This window comes from Mesoplodon densirostris, chromosome 3 (genome assembly GCF_025265405.1).
Source record: "Mesoplodon densirostris isolate mMesDen1 chromosome 3, mMesDen1 primary haplotype, whole genome shotgun sequence".
Lineage (NCBI taxonomy): Eukaryota > Metazoa > Chordata > Mammalia > Artiodactyla > Ziphiidae > Mesoplodon > Mesoplodon densirostris.
Window position 1 is genome coordinate 52,909,663 of NC_082663.1, and position 13,768 is coordinate 52,923,430.

Sequence of the window (13,768 nt, forward strand, 5' to 3'; positions counted from 1 at the left end):
TCATTCAGTGGGCAGTAAGCACATTAAGTGGAAAAACTGCATAAAGAATTAGGATGTCTTTATCATATTTACAGTATTGTTACTGACTTAGGCAATATTGAAAAAAAAACTGTTACCATCTCTATACTTCAACTTCTTTGTGTCTAAGGTGAAGACTATATTCAGCATCTCACCATTTCCTTAGATTATGGACTTTAAGATCCTAAATCCAGAGGACTTGAAATAGAATGATCTGCAGAGTATAATCACTTTTTACATTTATAATTGTGATTATGCATTTCAGAAATATTAATTTACACCTACCTCAGACTATTCGTAGGTGATGATAAACTGAGGCAAAGGAGGATTAATTGCTTTCCTGTGGCCATATAATGATGTTGGGTCTAGGTGTTCTGATAAACATGTCTCCTTTTTTTATACAAAAGTTGTATTTACTCTTTTGGAATGGACATTGGCCATAAGAAGATAAAACAACCCATCAATGAGATTAGAGTATGCATCTTTAATAGTATAGTAACTAGTATCATTTTCCTTAAAATGATTGATTTTTATTTAAAGTTTTAATTCTTTAAATTGCTTATGTAATTTAATAGTCATGAGTTGGTTGTAGTATATTTTATTTAAAAAAAAAACAAAACTGGGCTTCCCTTGTGGCACAGTGGCTGAGAGTCCCCCTGCCGATACAGGAGACACGGGTTCGTGCCCTGGTCTGGGAAGATCCCACATGCCACGGAGCGGCTGGGCCCCTGAGCCATGGCCACTGAGCCTGCGCGTCCGGAGCCTGTGCTCCGCAGCGGGAGAGGCCACAACAGTGAGAGGCCCGCATACAGCAAAAAAAACAAAAAACAAACAAAAAAATAAACTGCCTTCTAAGCACCTAATAGTGCTCTTAACTCATTTTAATCCTTAATCTTTGCATCAGCTTTGTTATAATAATAGGCTGAATATAGTCAGGATTTACAGATGAGAAAACTGAGGTACAGTGAGCGTGACAACTTTGCCCCAAAGCTATGCTCTAGTGCCATTTTCTCCATGAAGCCTTGAAAAATGAGGAAGACTTTAGTTGGCAGTAATAGGGGGAAAAGAATTTTAGGTAATGGAAATGGCATGAACAAGGCGTATATGTGCTGAAGCTCAAAGTTTGCCAAGGTAATTATGACTAGTGTGTTTTGGCTGAAATTTAGAGTAACCGTAGAGGATCTGTGATAGATAAAGTTGAAAAAGCAGTTTGAAGGTAGCTCATAAGAGGGACTTGAATGCTTGGGAAAGAAATTAGTACACAATTCAGTAGGACTTAGGGAGTTAAAAAGATTAGGGAGTAGAATTGTAGGATTTGGCCTAAGTGTGCAAAATGAATGGAAGAAAGGTCAGCCAGAAGCACGTAGACCAAGTAGGAGACTGTGGTCATAGTGAAGTCACGAAAGCCTAAACAGCTGTCACTAACCACAGAAAGAAAGAGACTTTGTAAAGGAGGAAGAATGTGGCTACTAAACAGCTGTAGAGAGTAAGAGAGCAATATTAGAAAATGGGCCTGACAACCAGCGTTCTGGTGGCTTATCAAAGAAAGGAGAGAAAAAATGAGGTGGTGTTTTTTGAGTAGCCAAAATGATCAATCTGACTTTTAAAATGGTAAATTTGTGGATTTGTGGGATACTAATTGAAGTATCCATCTGGCAGTTGGAAATGTGAATTTAAGCTTGAAAGTGGAAATGTGTAAAGAGCATAGGCTAATGACCTTGCTTTTACACTTTGACTGCATTAAGAAAATAGAATTGAAATCCTGAACATGGATGAAATTTCTAAAGAAGAGAAAAAAAAAAGAGAGGGTTGAGACTAGGCTACTAAGAAGCACCTAAATTTGAGAAGCAGGAGGTGGAAGAGTAAAAGCCAGTGGAAACAGAGAAAGAATATCCAAAAGGTAGAACGAGATCAGGCATGGCACTAGGTCTGAGGTCGCAAAAGGTTAGAGGTCAGGGGTCAACAAAGTTGGATTCTTCTGAAGGTTTAAGTTATGATCTAAAGGGAAGCCATTGAAGTTTGTGAAGAAGATACTTCTTCTAGGACAGCAGTTTAAGGAATGTGTGGGTTACAGGTAAGGTATTAAAATAGGTGGATAGTGTATACAATGAAGACAAGAGCCATTGAGAAATTGGTTGTAAAAAAAAAAAAAGAAATGGACTCTCAAAGATATGGAAAAAATGGAAGGACAACATTCTCACCTGGGCTCCTTACAAATACCTAGCATTTAGACTTTGCCCCAGGCTCTCTTCCTAGCTCTGTCTTTTGTTTCTAATCCCCTGTCCCCCTTTAAATCATCTATGCTATAGCATAATGTTTTAACGTGCACCCTATGTTTTACCATCTCCCGTATTTAAGACACACTGCTTGGATGCTTTTCATTGTATCTCCTCTTGGCCAACTTCTACTCATCTTTTGGGGTCCACTTCAAATGCCTCCTCTATGAAGCCGTCCCTTATTTAGTGTATAGTATTCTTTCCTCAGAATTTCAAAATGCTTCAGTCATTTCTTTGTCATGGCAGTTATTGCCAGTTATTATGTACTGTTGTTATTATTTATGTACATGATTTATCTCTCTCCTTGGAATTTAGGCTCCTTGGAGACTTTCTCAAGGTTTCAATTATACCATAATGAAAAGAGCATAGACTTAGAATTCAGACAATCTCATTTTCAGTTTCTAGCTCTTTCACTTTCTGATACATTGTGTGACTTCAGGCTTAGTATTTAAGCTCTGTAAGCCTCAGCCTTCTTCCCTATAAAATGCCTATATCACAGGTTATTGAGAAGATTAAGTGGTAAGGGAGGTAACTGATTTAAAGAACCTAGCAAAGTTAGATTCCTTTCCCTCCTTATTCATCTTGATTTCTGTGTCATCACTCAGAATGGTACAGTACGGATATTAGATGCTCCAGAAACTGCTGAATGAATTAGTAATTTCTTTGCTATTACTAAGTATATAAAGGCTACTATAGTTTCTAGGCTCCTGATATTTTATTGGGATGATGTTTTTAAGGAATTCTTCTTTTCATTGGAACAGAGTATACTACAGATTTACCAGATTAAAAATATATACAATGCAGAATTATTTGATGGATAATGGTGATGTCATACAAACCATGTTAAAATTCAAATGAATCCAAATTAGACACCTACCTATTAGGAAAAATTAATTAGCTTAGAGTTAATAATAGCTTATAGAAGCTATTTCTTTTACCATACAAGTAGAAACTAGGCTTTGAGAGAGCCAAAAAGATGCTGCCTAGACTCAAGCAAGCCCATAGTTTGTATGATTGTTTTGTAAGCAGTATAAGGTGACATATACTCCAGCCTTACAATTTTCATTCTCATTTAACAGATTCAAATATATTCTATTACCAGTGGATAAAATTATATTCCAGAGAATGTAAGATTGGGAACCCTAAAACTAGACAGTTATCTAAAGACTAGGTTAAAAACTTGCACTTCATTCCAAGAGTTATGGATTCCACAAGTACTAACAAATGGTGTTGTTTGAATAATCTGAAAGATTTTGACAATGTTGTAAATTTTTAATTACTTGAAAAATTCAGTATAATGAAAACATACTTTAATAATCTGTAAAGACCTAAACCTTCTCTGTCTCACTTTGTCTTTCTTGAGTTCTTATTCATCACTGTTCAGTTTGTATATTATTATGGCTACTTCAATAGTGTATCTAAATCTTTTACTATTTAAGGATAGATTTTCAGAAACTGGCATTACACATTCATTGCCCTTTTTAAAAATTACAAACAGGGTTGATCTCCATATGGAGTAGAGGTAGCATTCGTTTATAATAAATAATATAATAAGGAAATATTCCTACTTGACAAACGGCCCTTAACGGTAGTACTGTTTCAAACATAAGATCTAAATAATAATAGCCATCATTTGTTGAACATGTATTGAATGCCCAATATTTCAGATACCTTACTCTGATTTTATAGTTGAGGAAGCTGAGTCTCAGAGAAGTTAAATAATTGTTGTTAGGTCTCCCAGACAATAAGTGATGGAGTTGGCTTTTAAGTCAGGACTTTCTGAACCCTAAGTTAATCTTTTTAATGACTGTGCTCTACTGACTCTACAATAGTTATACTCTCATTGCCTCTCATTCTTTGCATACTTCAGATCTCTCTAATAACTAGTTTGTTCAGCTATGCTGTAGCATTTCTTCTTCATCTTTCAAAATAATCTTCCCCTCAAGGTCTTAGTCTTCAGAAAATATCATCTGAGTTTCCTGAATTACTTACCAAAGTAAAAAATTTTTAAACTAGTATAATAAAAAGATAAGGGTATTTAGTGGATGGAGCAAAGATGTGGTTGCTATTCTCTGTTTTCACATAATGTCAAGAGACAGGATGTAATTACATTTATCAGAGAAATAGATCATGAGAGCCTAAACTAGGCATTGATGATGAGAGTCAAGAAGAGCAGTTACATGTGAGAGAGATTGGAAGATGACATACCTCTATGGTAATTCAGTGAAAGGGAGGCTGAACAGTCCCAGGGCAAGTGCAGAGTTTGGTCATTAGTAGGAAAATGGTTTCACAATCAAATAGGGACTTCAGGAGAAGGGACAGATTTGGCCAGGAAGGAGATGGCTTGGAGTTTTGACATAGAGAGTTTGTAATTCTTGTGACATCTAGCCTCAAGCATCCATCTAGATCTAAGCCCTTGACATGTGACTAGTTTGAATTGAGATGTCCTGTAAGTGTTAAATATACACTGCACTTGGAAGAGTTAGTACAAAAAAAAAGAATGTAAAATATTAATATTCTCATATTGGTTGTATGTTGAAATAATAATATCTTGGATATTTTGAGTTATTGAGTTAAATAAAATATGTTTTTAAAATTAATTTAACCCATTTCTTTTCACCATTTTTTTTTAATGTGGCTGCTAGGAAACTTAAAATTGTATGTGTCTTACCTTATATTTCTGTTGGACAGCACTAATGTACACAGAGATTTGTAATAGATAGTTAGAAATGTAGGGCAAAATGTTTAGATTTGGAAATAATCCATTTTAAAAATGATAGCTTATGTTATAAGATTAGATAAAAATGCTGGCGTACAGGGTATAGAAATGAGAAAGATGCCAACATTTATAGGATGAGAAGAGAAAGAGTAATTCAGAGGAGAATTAGAGAATCAAGGCTCTAAAGTGCTACATAGTCTGATAGAATTTCAGAAAGAAGTAGTTCTTATCACTGAATGATAGAAAGGCCAAAGAGGAAGAGGAGGACTGAGAAAAGGACATTGAATTTGATTGATATAGAAGCAGTTTCAATAGAGTATAAGAAGGATAGATTGCAAGAGATTAAGAAGTTAGAGGTTGATGAATTAGACTTTGTATATAAACTATTCTTTCAAGCTAGGAGTTCACTTGTAAAGATAGCAATCTCTAGATTGGAGCAGAGTACAGGGAAATTTGAGCATGCTGTTGGCTGAATGAAAGGATTAGTGAAGTAGGGGCGCTTGAAGTTATAAGAAAGAGAAGATAATTTCTATAGTAAGATCCTAATGCATTGGGTCACAAACCTGAGTTCATGTTAAAGTCACCTGGGTAACTTGTCACAGGAGCAAATTCCTAGGCAACATCCCACATCTAAAGAAATATTTTCTGGAGATGTGTCTCCCCAAACATGTTTTAACAAGTTCTTCTAGGTGATTATGATGTATCCATCAGGCCAAACAAATCAAGAAAATTAAGGGTTCTGGTGAGGACATCAGTGAAATGACTGACCATAGCATCCAGAATGGATAGAGAGACAACTGGGTTAGAATAACACTAGTGGACTGTGAACTACGATTAAGGAGTTGGCTTTCATTATTAAAAGAGTGAGCATAGGTTTAGTAGGAATGAAAGACTGAGAAAGCTAAAAACATAGTGGATTTTGATCAGAGAGGGAAGTTTCAGAATTGAGGACCTTGGAGGCCAAGGTGTGTGTGTTTGATATGGAAAAAAGGTGAAAAGAACTAAGTCATGCACATTGTAAGACCTATCAGTTTGGTGACTCTAATACAGGACAGAAGTAAAAAAGTATGAGATTTGGGGTTTAGGAGGAAGCACTAAAGGCTGAATCAGTAGGGAACTCTTTAGACTTAGGATTTTGCTAAACCTTGATTATCTTTAGAGAACATTCCAGAATGGGGTGCCTCCTTGGGCTACCGTGTTCTTTGTCTCCGTGACCCACTCTAGCTTGTGGAAAATAGAGTGGGTGCCTGACATTCACAAATATAAAATGCATAGTTTTAACTATTCACAAGTGACCCTCAGGGTTAATGACATGGGCAGTTAATAATTTTTTCCAAGGCTTGAATTTGAATCTCCTGCCATAAAAGTGGCCTGTAGAAACCAGTCACTTAACAAATGACTTGCAGTGAAGCCAACAACTTACATCTCCATTTGCCTTTAATATATGATTGTATTAATTATCAAAATACCTCAGCCTGATAGGTTTCACAGAAGAGGAAATTATTTGGCAAACTGTGATATCAAATGGGTTAAAAATTAATTGAGTTTAAAAAAAATTAGCACTGCTCTTAGCATATAATAGTTGCTTAATAAGTGGTAGTTATTGGTGCCAGTTCAGGAATTCAACAAGTTTCGAAGCCAAATGTTTTTGTGTATGCCCAGGTTTAGTGAATAGTATTTATATTAAAAAGTTTGTTTTGATTTGGAATCTCCATGAGTTATTAAACTGAAACTAGAATGTTAAATTTGCAAGTAAATTAGAGGGAGAACAATAGTTCATTTATCACTTACCAACTGTTTGATATATTTGAAGGGGGCTATATTTCATAGTAACTCATATTATATTGCTATTATGAAAATCACAACTTTTAATATATCCTTTAAGTATGTTTCCATATCATAAATACATATACACAGAAACAAAATGAATTACATTATTCACTTTGTTTTTCTTAGAGATTTAGTGTACCTGACAACTAGATTTAGTTGTTTCTGCTAAACAACTTTCTCTTTCGGTCTATTATATACTTATAAAATTTTTTTGCTTTATAGCGAAGAACTCAGAAAAGAAGCAAGACAATTAAAGCGGGAACTCTTAGCAGCAAAACAAAAGAAAGTGGAAAATGCAGCAAAGCAAGCAGAAAAAAGAAGTGAAGGTAAGGGCAGTTATCAAGCTTATATTTTCACTTGGCACTTATTCCCTCTCTCCTGAGTTGAGTTTTGTTGTTGTTGCTTAATGCTTTCTCTGGCCAGTTAGCCGATAAAATTAAGTTTCACTTAGGACTTTTGTCTGAGAATGAAATTCAATCAAACATGATCGTAACTAGTGTTCCTTAATAAACAGAGTACTTCACATCAAGCAAAACTTAAATGTTGCCATAGCACATATCTAGAAGTACACAGGATAGAATGTCCATTTTTACACTGCATACCCTTTAAAACATTTAAGAAAAGTGTTTAGGCCCTATATATGAGACTTGTATAGGCATTTTTCATATGTTGGTTTGAATAGTATTAAATGCAAATTCTTGTTTTTTGTTGGTTTTTGGTTTTGCTCTTATGTTTAGCTACAGAAAATCTAAAGTATTGATAAAACTGATCAAAAGCTGATCAAAATAATATCCTGCTTTTTATACAGGTTAAATATTTCTTTATTGTACTGTGATTTTTTTAATAAAGCTCAAGAATAGCTTCACAAAAGCTTTTTTACTGAAGATCTTTAGTTTAAAACTGTTTCAGCTATAAAACATGTAATATTCAATTTCCAAAATAACAATTGGAACTCTCGAATCCGTCTTCTTTTACAATAATAACATACATTGTAGATTCAGTGAACATGATCAGAAATTTGATTGTTACCTTTAATAATGTACACTAAATTTGGCTTAACAAATTTGCTTTGTGCATATATCTTGTGTAGCCTCATGCTTTTGGAAAGCATGAATATTTTTATCTACTAGGTTCTATAGCAGTCACTGGAGATATATCAAAGCATAAGATGTAATATCTAGCCTTAAAGAATACATATTCCAATACAGAACGGTGGTACAGCATTTGGCCATAGGCCTTATTATTTATTTTAAGTAGCACAAGTAATACCACATAACTAAAGCTCATAGTTCTTAGATTATTTGTACCATGTCCCCAGTGACTATTATAGTAAAGGCAGGTACTTGATGTAGAACTTAGAATCACCAAAATATGTTTGAGTGAAACAAATTATTAAAAAGTTAACTCACCAGAATGACACAAATTATAAACGGAATTTGAAGGAAAGGATAAACTTATATGTGACTAGATCATATGGGTAAAATGTAACCCAGATTAGAAAGAAGCTATATTGGCAATATTGAAATTTGACAGAGTACAAGATATCAAATATTGTATTTGAAAGAATACAGTGAGGATTATTTAATTTTAAGTTTATATATAATTTTCCCAGGGGACTGTTTCTTATAATTAAAAAACATTTTAAATATATGAAAGTAATTCCTTTTAACTGGAAAGATGTTTTATTTTAATTTTTTATTCATTTTTGAGCTAGTAATTATTATTCTCCCACCCCATCTGAAGAGCCATGATGGACTAGGGCTATGAAGTTGGCAGTGGATGGTTTTGCCTTCGTACATAGTTCATGATCTACTAGTAGGAGTGAGAGAATTGCAGTAGGAAATTACCGAAATAGAGTTGTATGGTTAAGGCCTGTATTAGACAAAAACAGTGCTGTGTTGATTTATTTGTCTGCCTTTGAAATACTTAATACAATTAAGTAAAGAAAGATTTGAATTTTAAAAGAATGATTTCTTAACACACACACAGAAAGAAGATTCTTCTGGAGCTTATTTCAGTCTATTTATATGAAAGTTAGCCAGGTTAAAAATCTTTTTATTTCATAATTAGAAAGAGAATTATATACTACTTTTACAGTAATATATATATATTACTTTTCTGAATTTAATTTTTCTTATATCATCTAGAAATACCTGGATTTTCCCTAAATCTGAGAGACAGTTAAAATTAACTTCCCCAAAAAAACGATCATTTGGTTGCTCTCGTTTTTCTTCTAGTCTCAGAATGGTCCATGTTATTTATTTTTTTATTGTTTTATTTTGACTTACAGAGAAGTTACAAAAATTGACAGTTTCCAGATACCTTTAATGTTAAGGTCTTGTGTAACCATAGTACAATGATCAAAACCAAGCAATTAATATTAACACAGCACTATTACTAACTGCAGACCTTATTAGAATTTCACCAGTTTTCCCACCTGTGCCTTTGTCTGTTCTGTGATTCCTTCCAGAATTCCATATTGCATTTAGTCATCATGTCTCCTTAGTCTCTTCTGATTTCTGACGGTTCCTCAATCCTTTCTTGTCTTTCATGAACTTGACACTGGTTAGATATTTTGTAGAATGTCTCAGTTGAGTTTGTCTCATGTTTTCTCATGATTAGATTGAGGCTACGCATTTTTGGGGAAGATTGCCACATAAGTGGCATGTCCTTCCCAGTGCAGTGTACCGGAGGTAACAAGATGTCTGTTGTCTTTTTATTGGTGATATTACCATGATCACTTGGTTAAGGTGGTTTCTGCTTAGTTGCTACACTGTTAAGTTACTCTTTTTCCCTTTGAGAATATAAGTACTGGAGGGGAAGATACTTCGCAACTATACAAATATCCTGTTTCTTTTCAAGCTTCCTTACACTAATTTTAGCATCCATTGATGGATATTGCCTATAGGCAACAGTTATTTACTGTGGTGTTCTAATGGTGACTATTTCCCTGATTAGTACTACTTTTATTACTTGAAATTCTTCACTAAGAAGAATTTACTATTTTTAATACAAATTCTGACAGTAATACTAGGTGCTCATTATATGAAACATTAATGGTTGTACGAATGCTTTGGAATATTATATTTCAAAGTAAACAGGAAAGTATTAAGACTCAATGTCAGTTACTAGCAGTGAGGTTATTTAAGCCTTAGTGACTCCATTTTCTTATCATAAATCCAGGGATAAAATGCCTTGTGCATCCTTCAAGTTGCTTGTAAGAAGTAAATTAGGCAATGAGAAGACCTTTAATAAATTTACAGTGCCAAATAAAAATAATAATTTTACATTTGTAAGAGAAAAATATAACTATTCATGGTTTCATTTTGTTTCCTATCCAAATCTACAGATTGGAAATATGAATTTTTTAAGCCTATTTTTAAAATTTATTTATTTATTTATTTTTGGCTGCATTGGGTCTTTGTTGCTGCACGTGGGCTTTCTCTAGTTGTGGCAAGCTGGGGCTACTCTTCGTTGTGGTGTGCGGGCTTCTCATTGCGGTGGCTCCTCTTGTTGCGGAGCACGGGCTCTAGGCCCGCAGGCTTCAGTAGTTGTGGCTCGCCGGCTCTAGAGTGCAGATTCAGTATTTGTGGCGCATGGGCTTAGTTGCTCCACGGCATGTGGGATCTTCCCAGACCAGGGATTGAACCCGTGTCCTCTGCACTGGTAAGTGGATTCTTAACCACTGTGCTACCAGGGAAGTCCTGAAAATATGAATTTTAATACTGTATTAGAGTTAAAGCCTATAATCAATATGGTTACATATAAATATGACATAAATTAAAATCTCAAAATAAGGTTTCCTTAACTGTGTTTTCACAGTTGCATTTTTATAATCATATTCTTTCTTAAAAGGTATGTGTGCATGCACTTAGGTACATTCTTAAGTAAAGCTTCCAGTAGTATTATTTCCTGATTCTATGAATTAATCTGGCAAGTCTAACACTTGCTGACTACTGCAACTTTATTTTAGAATTTAATGTATTATTCTTACATTAAAAGCACTTGGAAAGAAACCCATAAGTACAAGAAAGCTTTGTGTTCTAATGTCCATGCATTAATTTACCTAGTTTTGTCCTTGCATGAATGGAGGTCTCCCATTTAGCCAGGTGCTCTAATAGATGTGATACTTTTTCAGGGCTTCTGTCATCTTAGGAAATCACCTTTGATCAGGGAGTAATATTCCTTTGGTTTTATAATGTTTATCCAGGGGCTTCTCTGGTGGCGCAGTGGTTGAGAGTCAGCCTGCCGATGCAGGGGACACGGGTTCGTGCCCCAGTCCGGGAAGATCCCACATGCCACGGAGAGGTTAGGCTCGTGAGCCGTGGCCACAGAGCCTGTGCATCCGGCGCCTGTGCTCCACAATGGGAGAGGCCACAACAGTGAGAGGCCCGCGTACCGCAAAAAAAAAAAAAAAAAAAAAAAAAAAATCTTTATCCATAGCCAGATTTGTATAGATAATTAGGAATTTATATTCTGACCATAGTTCTGCTTCTAAATCTATTCTATTATCTGAGACAAGTTACTTTGAAATCAGGATCCATCTGTTTCTCCATATAGAAATTCTAAGATAAATAAGGTGTGCTATTTTAATTTTTTTAATGTTTTGCTGTATTTACTCTTTATTAATTCCTTCAGTTCCATTATGACAAAAAATAAAATAATTAAAAGTAATTTGAAAGAAAGATTGTAACTTTTACATCAATAAATACTTTGGGCCCCATACAATTAAACAGTCCAAAATACATTGCCATTTGATATTACCTGATTGTAGTGATAGTGCCATGAGTATATGCACATGTCCAAACCCATCAAACTGTACACGTTCAAACATGTACAGCTCATTTGTATGCCAATTATGCCTCAACAAAGCTGCCCCCTAAGAAAGAATATTGACCTACAACCCAGAAACCTCTTACCATCTCTGCCCTATTATGAAAGCATATACTTATAGTTGAGTCAATGTATTCATCTTTTTAACACCAATGTAGTAAAAAGCTTCTCTATGTAGTAAAAATGTATATGGGACCATCCATTTTTCTCTTCAGTCTTCCCAGTAAAGCTCAGGATCTGCTATTTCTTTTTTTTTTTTTTTTTTTTTTGTGCGGTATGTGGGCCTCTCACTGTTGTGGTCTCTCCCGTTGCGGAGCACAGGCTCCGGACGCGCAGGCTCAGCAGCCATGGCTCACGAACCCAGCCGCTCCGCGGCATGTGGGATCCTCCCGGACCGGGGCACGAACCCGCGTCCCCTGCATCGTCAGGCGGACCCTCAACCACTGCGCCACCAGGGAAGCCCTGCTATTTCTTATATCACAAAGATATTTTCAGATAATAAATATAATTATGCCTCTGTGTATGGAGAAAATCACTACAAAAATATAACCTCATAATTTTTGCTGTTGCTTTGCCACCTATTTACTTTTTAAAGGCCTCAGATAATGTATAAAGAAGGCTTCAGTAAAATGAAAGAAATAGAATGTGAAGGAATACAGACATTATTATAGTCATATAATGAGAATTTTTATAGCAGCATGAAATTTGTCTCTAAAATTCAAAAAAATTACATTTCTTAGTTGAATACAAAATCTGCAGTAGGCTCTAACATCCCAATTTAAATAAACAAGGAATGTGGTGTTTTACTTTAGATACCAGCAATGTCAAAAGAGATGTACTGCAGGACAATCCTGTTTACAGCCTGGGAGTCTCTTTAGTCCCACTGTAAATCATCCAGGCCTGTGCATAGGATTTTTGTAGGGGGTAATAAATTTTGAATAAGATTGATAGTTAATTGGAGATAGTTGGTTTCCTGTGTTGGCTCTGTCAAATTCTTTAATAAACTATATAATCCTTTTTGTTAAATTATGTCTCTAAGTCCTTTCCAGATTTCTTTAAGTTTCATCATATCAAAACCAGCACCAAAGTGAACATAGTCACATAGAGAGAGATACAGGTTTTGACTTATTCTCTAATCAGCTCTAGGGAGATAAAGTGTCAGATCCTCTTTTCAAAGTTCCAAGCACACAATACCTGCTCTATGACTAGCGCCAGAAATTAGAGGAGGAAGAGCAATCTGAGCTTGTAAATCAAGAAACAATTTTAAAGCCTCTTCATGAAACACATCCCTGAGGTGCTTAGTACCTCTCAAATTGCACTGTGCCATTTCAGGTCTCTTCAAACTATCTTTTTAATGCTGGATTAAGTCAGACTAGGGCCTCTCAGACTTGATAGGTTGTTAAAGTATATAGTTTTTGACTACTTTTCATCTATCTAACATATAATGTTAAACTAGCTTAATCTCAGTTTTTATAAGAAACAGAAACCCTTCTGGAATGTTAGCTCTATGTTGTGCCTGATACCATGTAGAATTAATTCCTCTCTGAGCAAACTGGTCCTGTTTTCCAAAGCAGTTAGCTCTCCTCAGGGAGCCTTAAGTCACCATTTTTTTCCTGGAGGCTGGAAGTATCAGACCTATTTTTCCCATAGTCTACTCTTAATATATTGCTAACTTTTAATGTTATTTACATGGAAAAGTGAAAGTATATTTGCCCTTGACTCATAGAAAGCCTCTCAGTCCAGCCATCAATAATACTCTATTTATTCTTACTTTGGGCATGGTGCTAATAAACTGATTATCTGGTTCTAAGTTAAAAACAGATTAAAGAATAATAAAAGTGTGGGACAGTACTCTTTAAAAGGGTAAACTTGATGGTATGTAAAGTGTACCTCAAGGATTAGAAAACAAATAAATAAACAAGCAAAGGAAAACCTAGGGCAGGGACTGCCCTGTGGATCTTTCTAGCCTACTATTTTATAAGACTAAAAATAATATAAAATTTTTTAAAGCGAGAGAGAAAGCCATGGCTAGGGACATCCATTCAGGTAGCAATAAGAGGTGATACATGACCACTTGACATTAGGTAAGGAA

At 35.1% G+C, this 13,768-nt stretch overlaps 1 protein-coding gene across 2 annotated transcripts in view; it reads left to right on the plus strand.

Moving 5' to 3' along the window:
- Nucleotides 1-13,768, plus strand: part of CWC27 (CWC27 spliceosome associated cyclophilin) — a 240,632-nt gene that overhangs the window by 114,357 nt on the left and 112,507 nt on the right. For both annotated transcript variants that reach the window (XM_060092935.1, XM_060092936.1), the window contains exon 12: nt 7,066-7,169. In XM_060092935.1, coding sequence (XP_059948918.1) covers nt 7,066-7,169 — 104 coding nt within the window. The remainder of the gene's footprint in view (nt 1-7,065; nt 7,170-13,768) is intronic.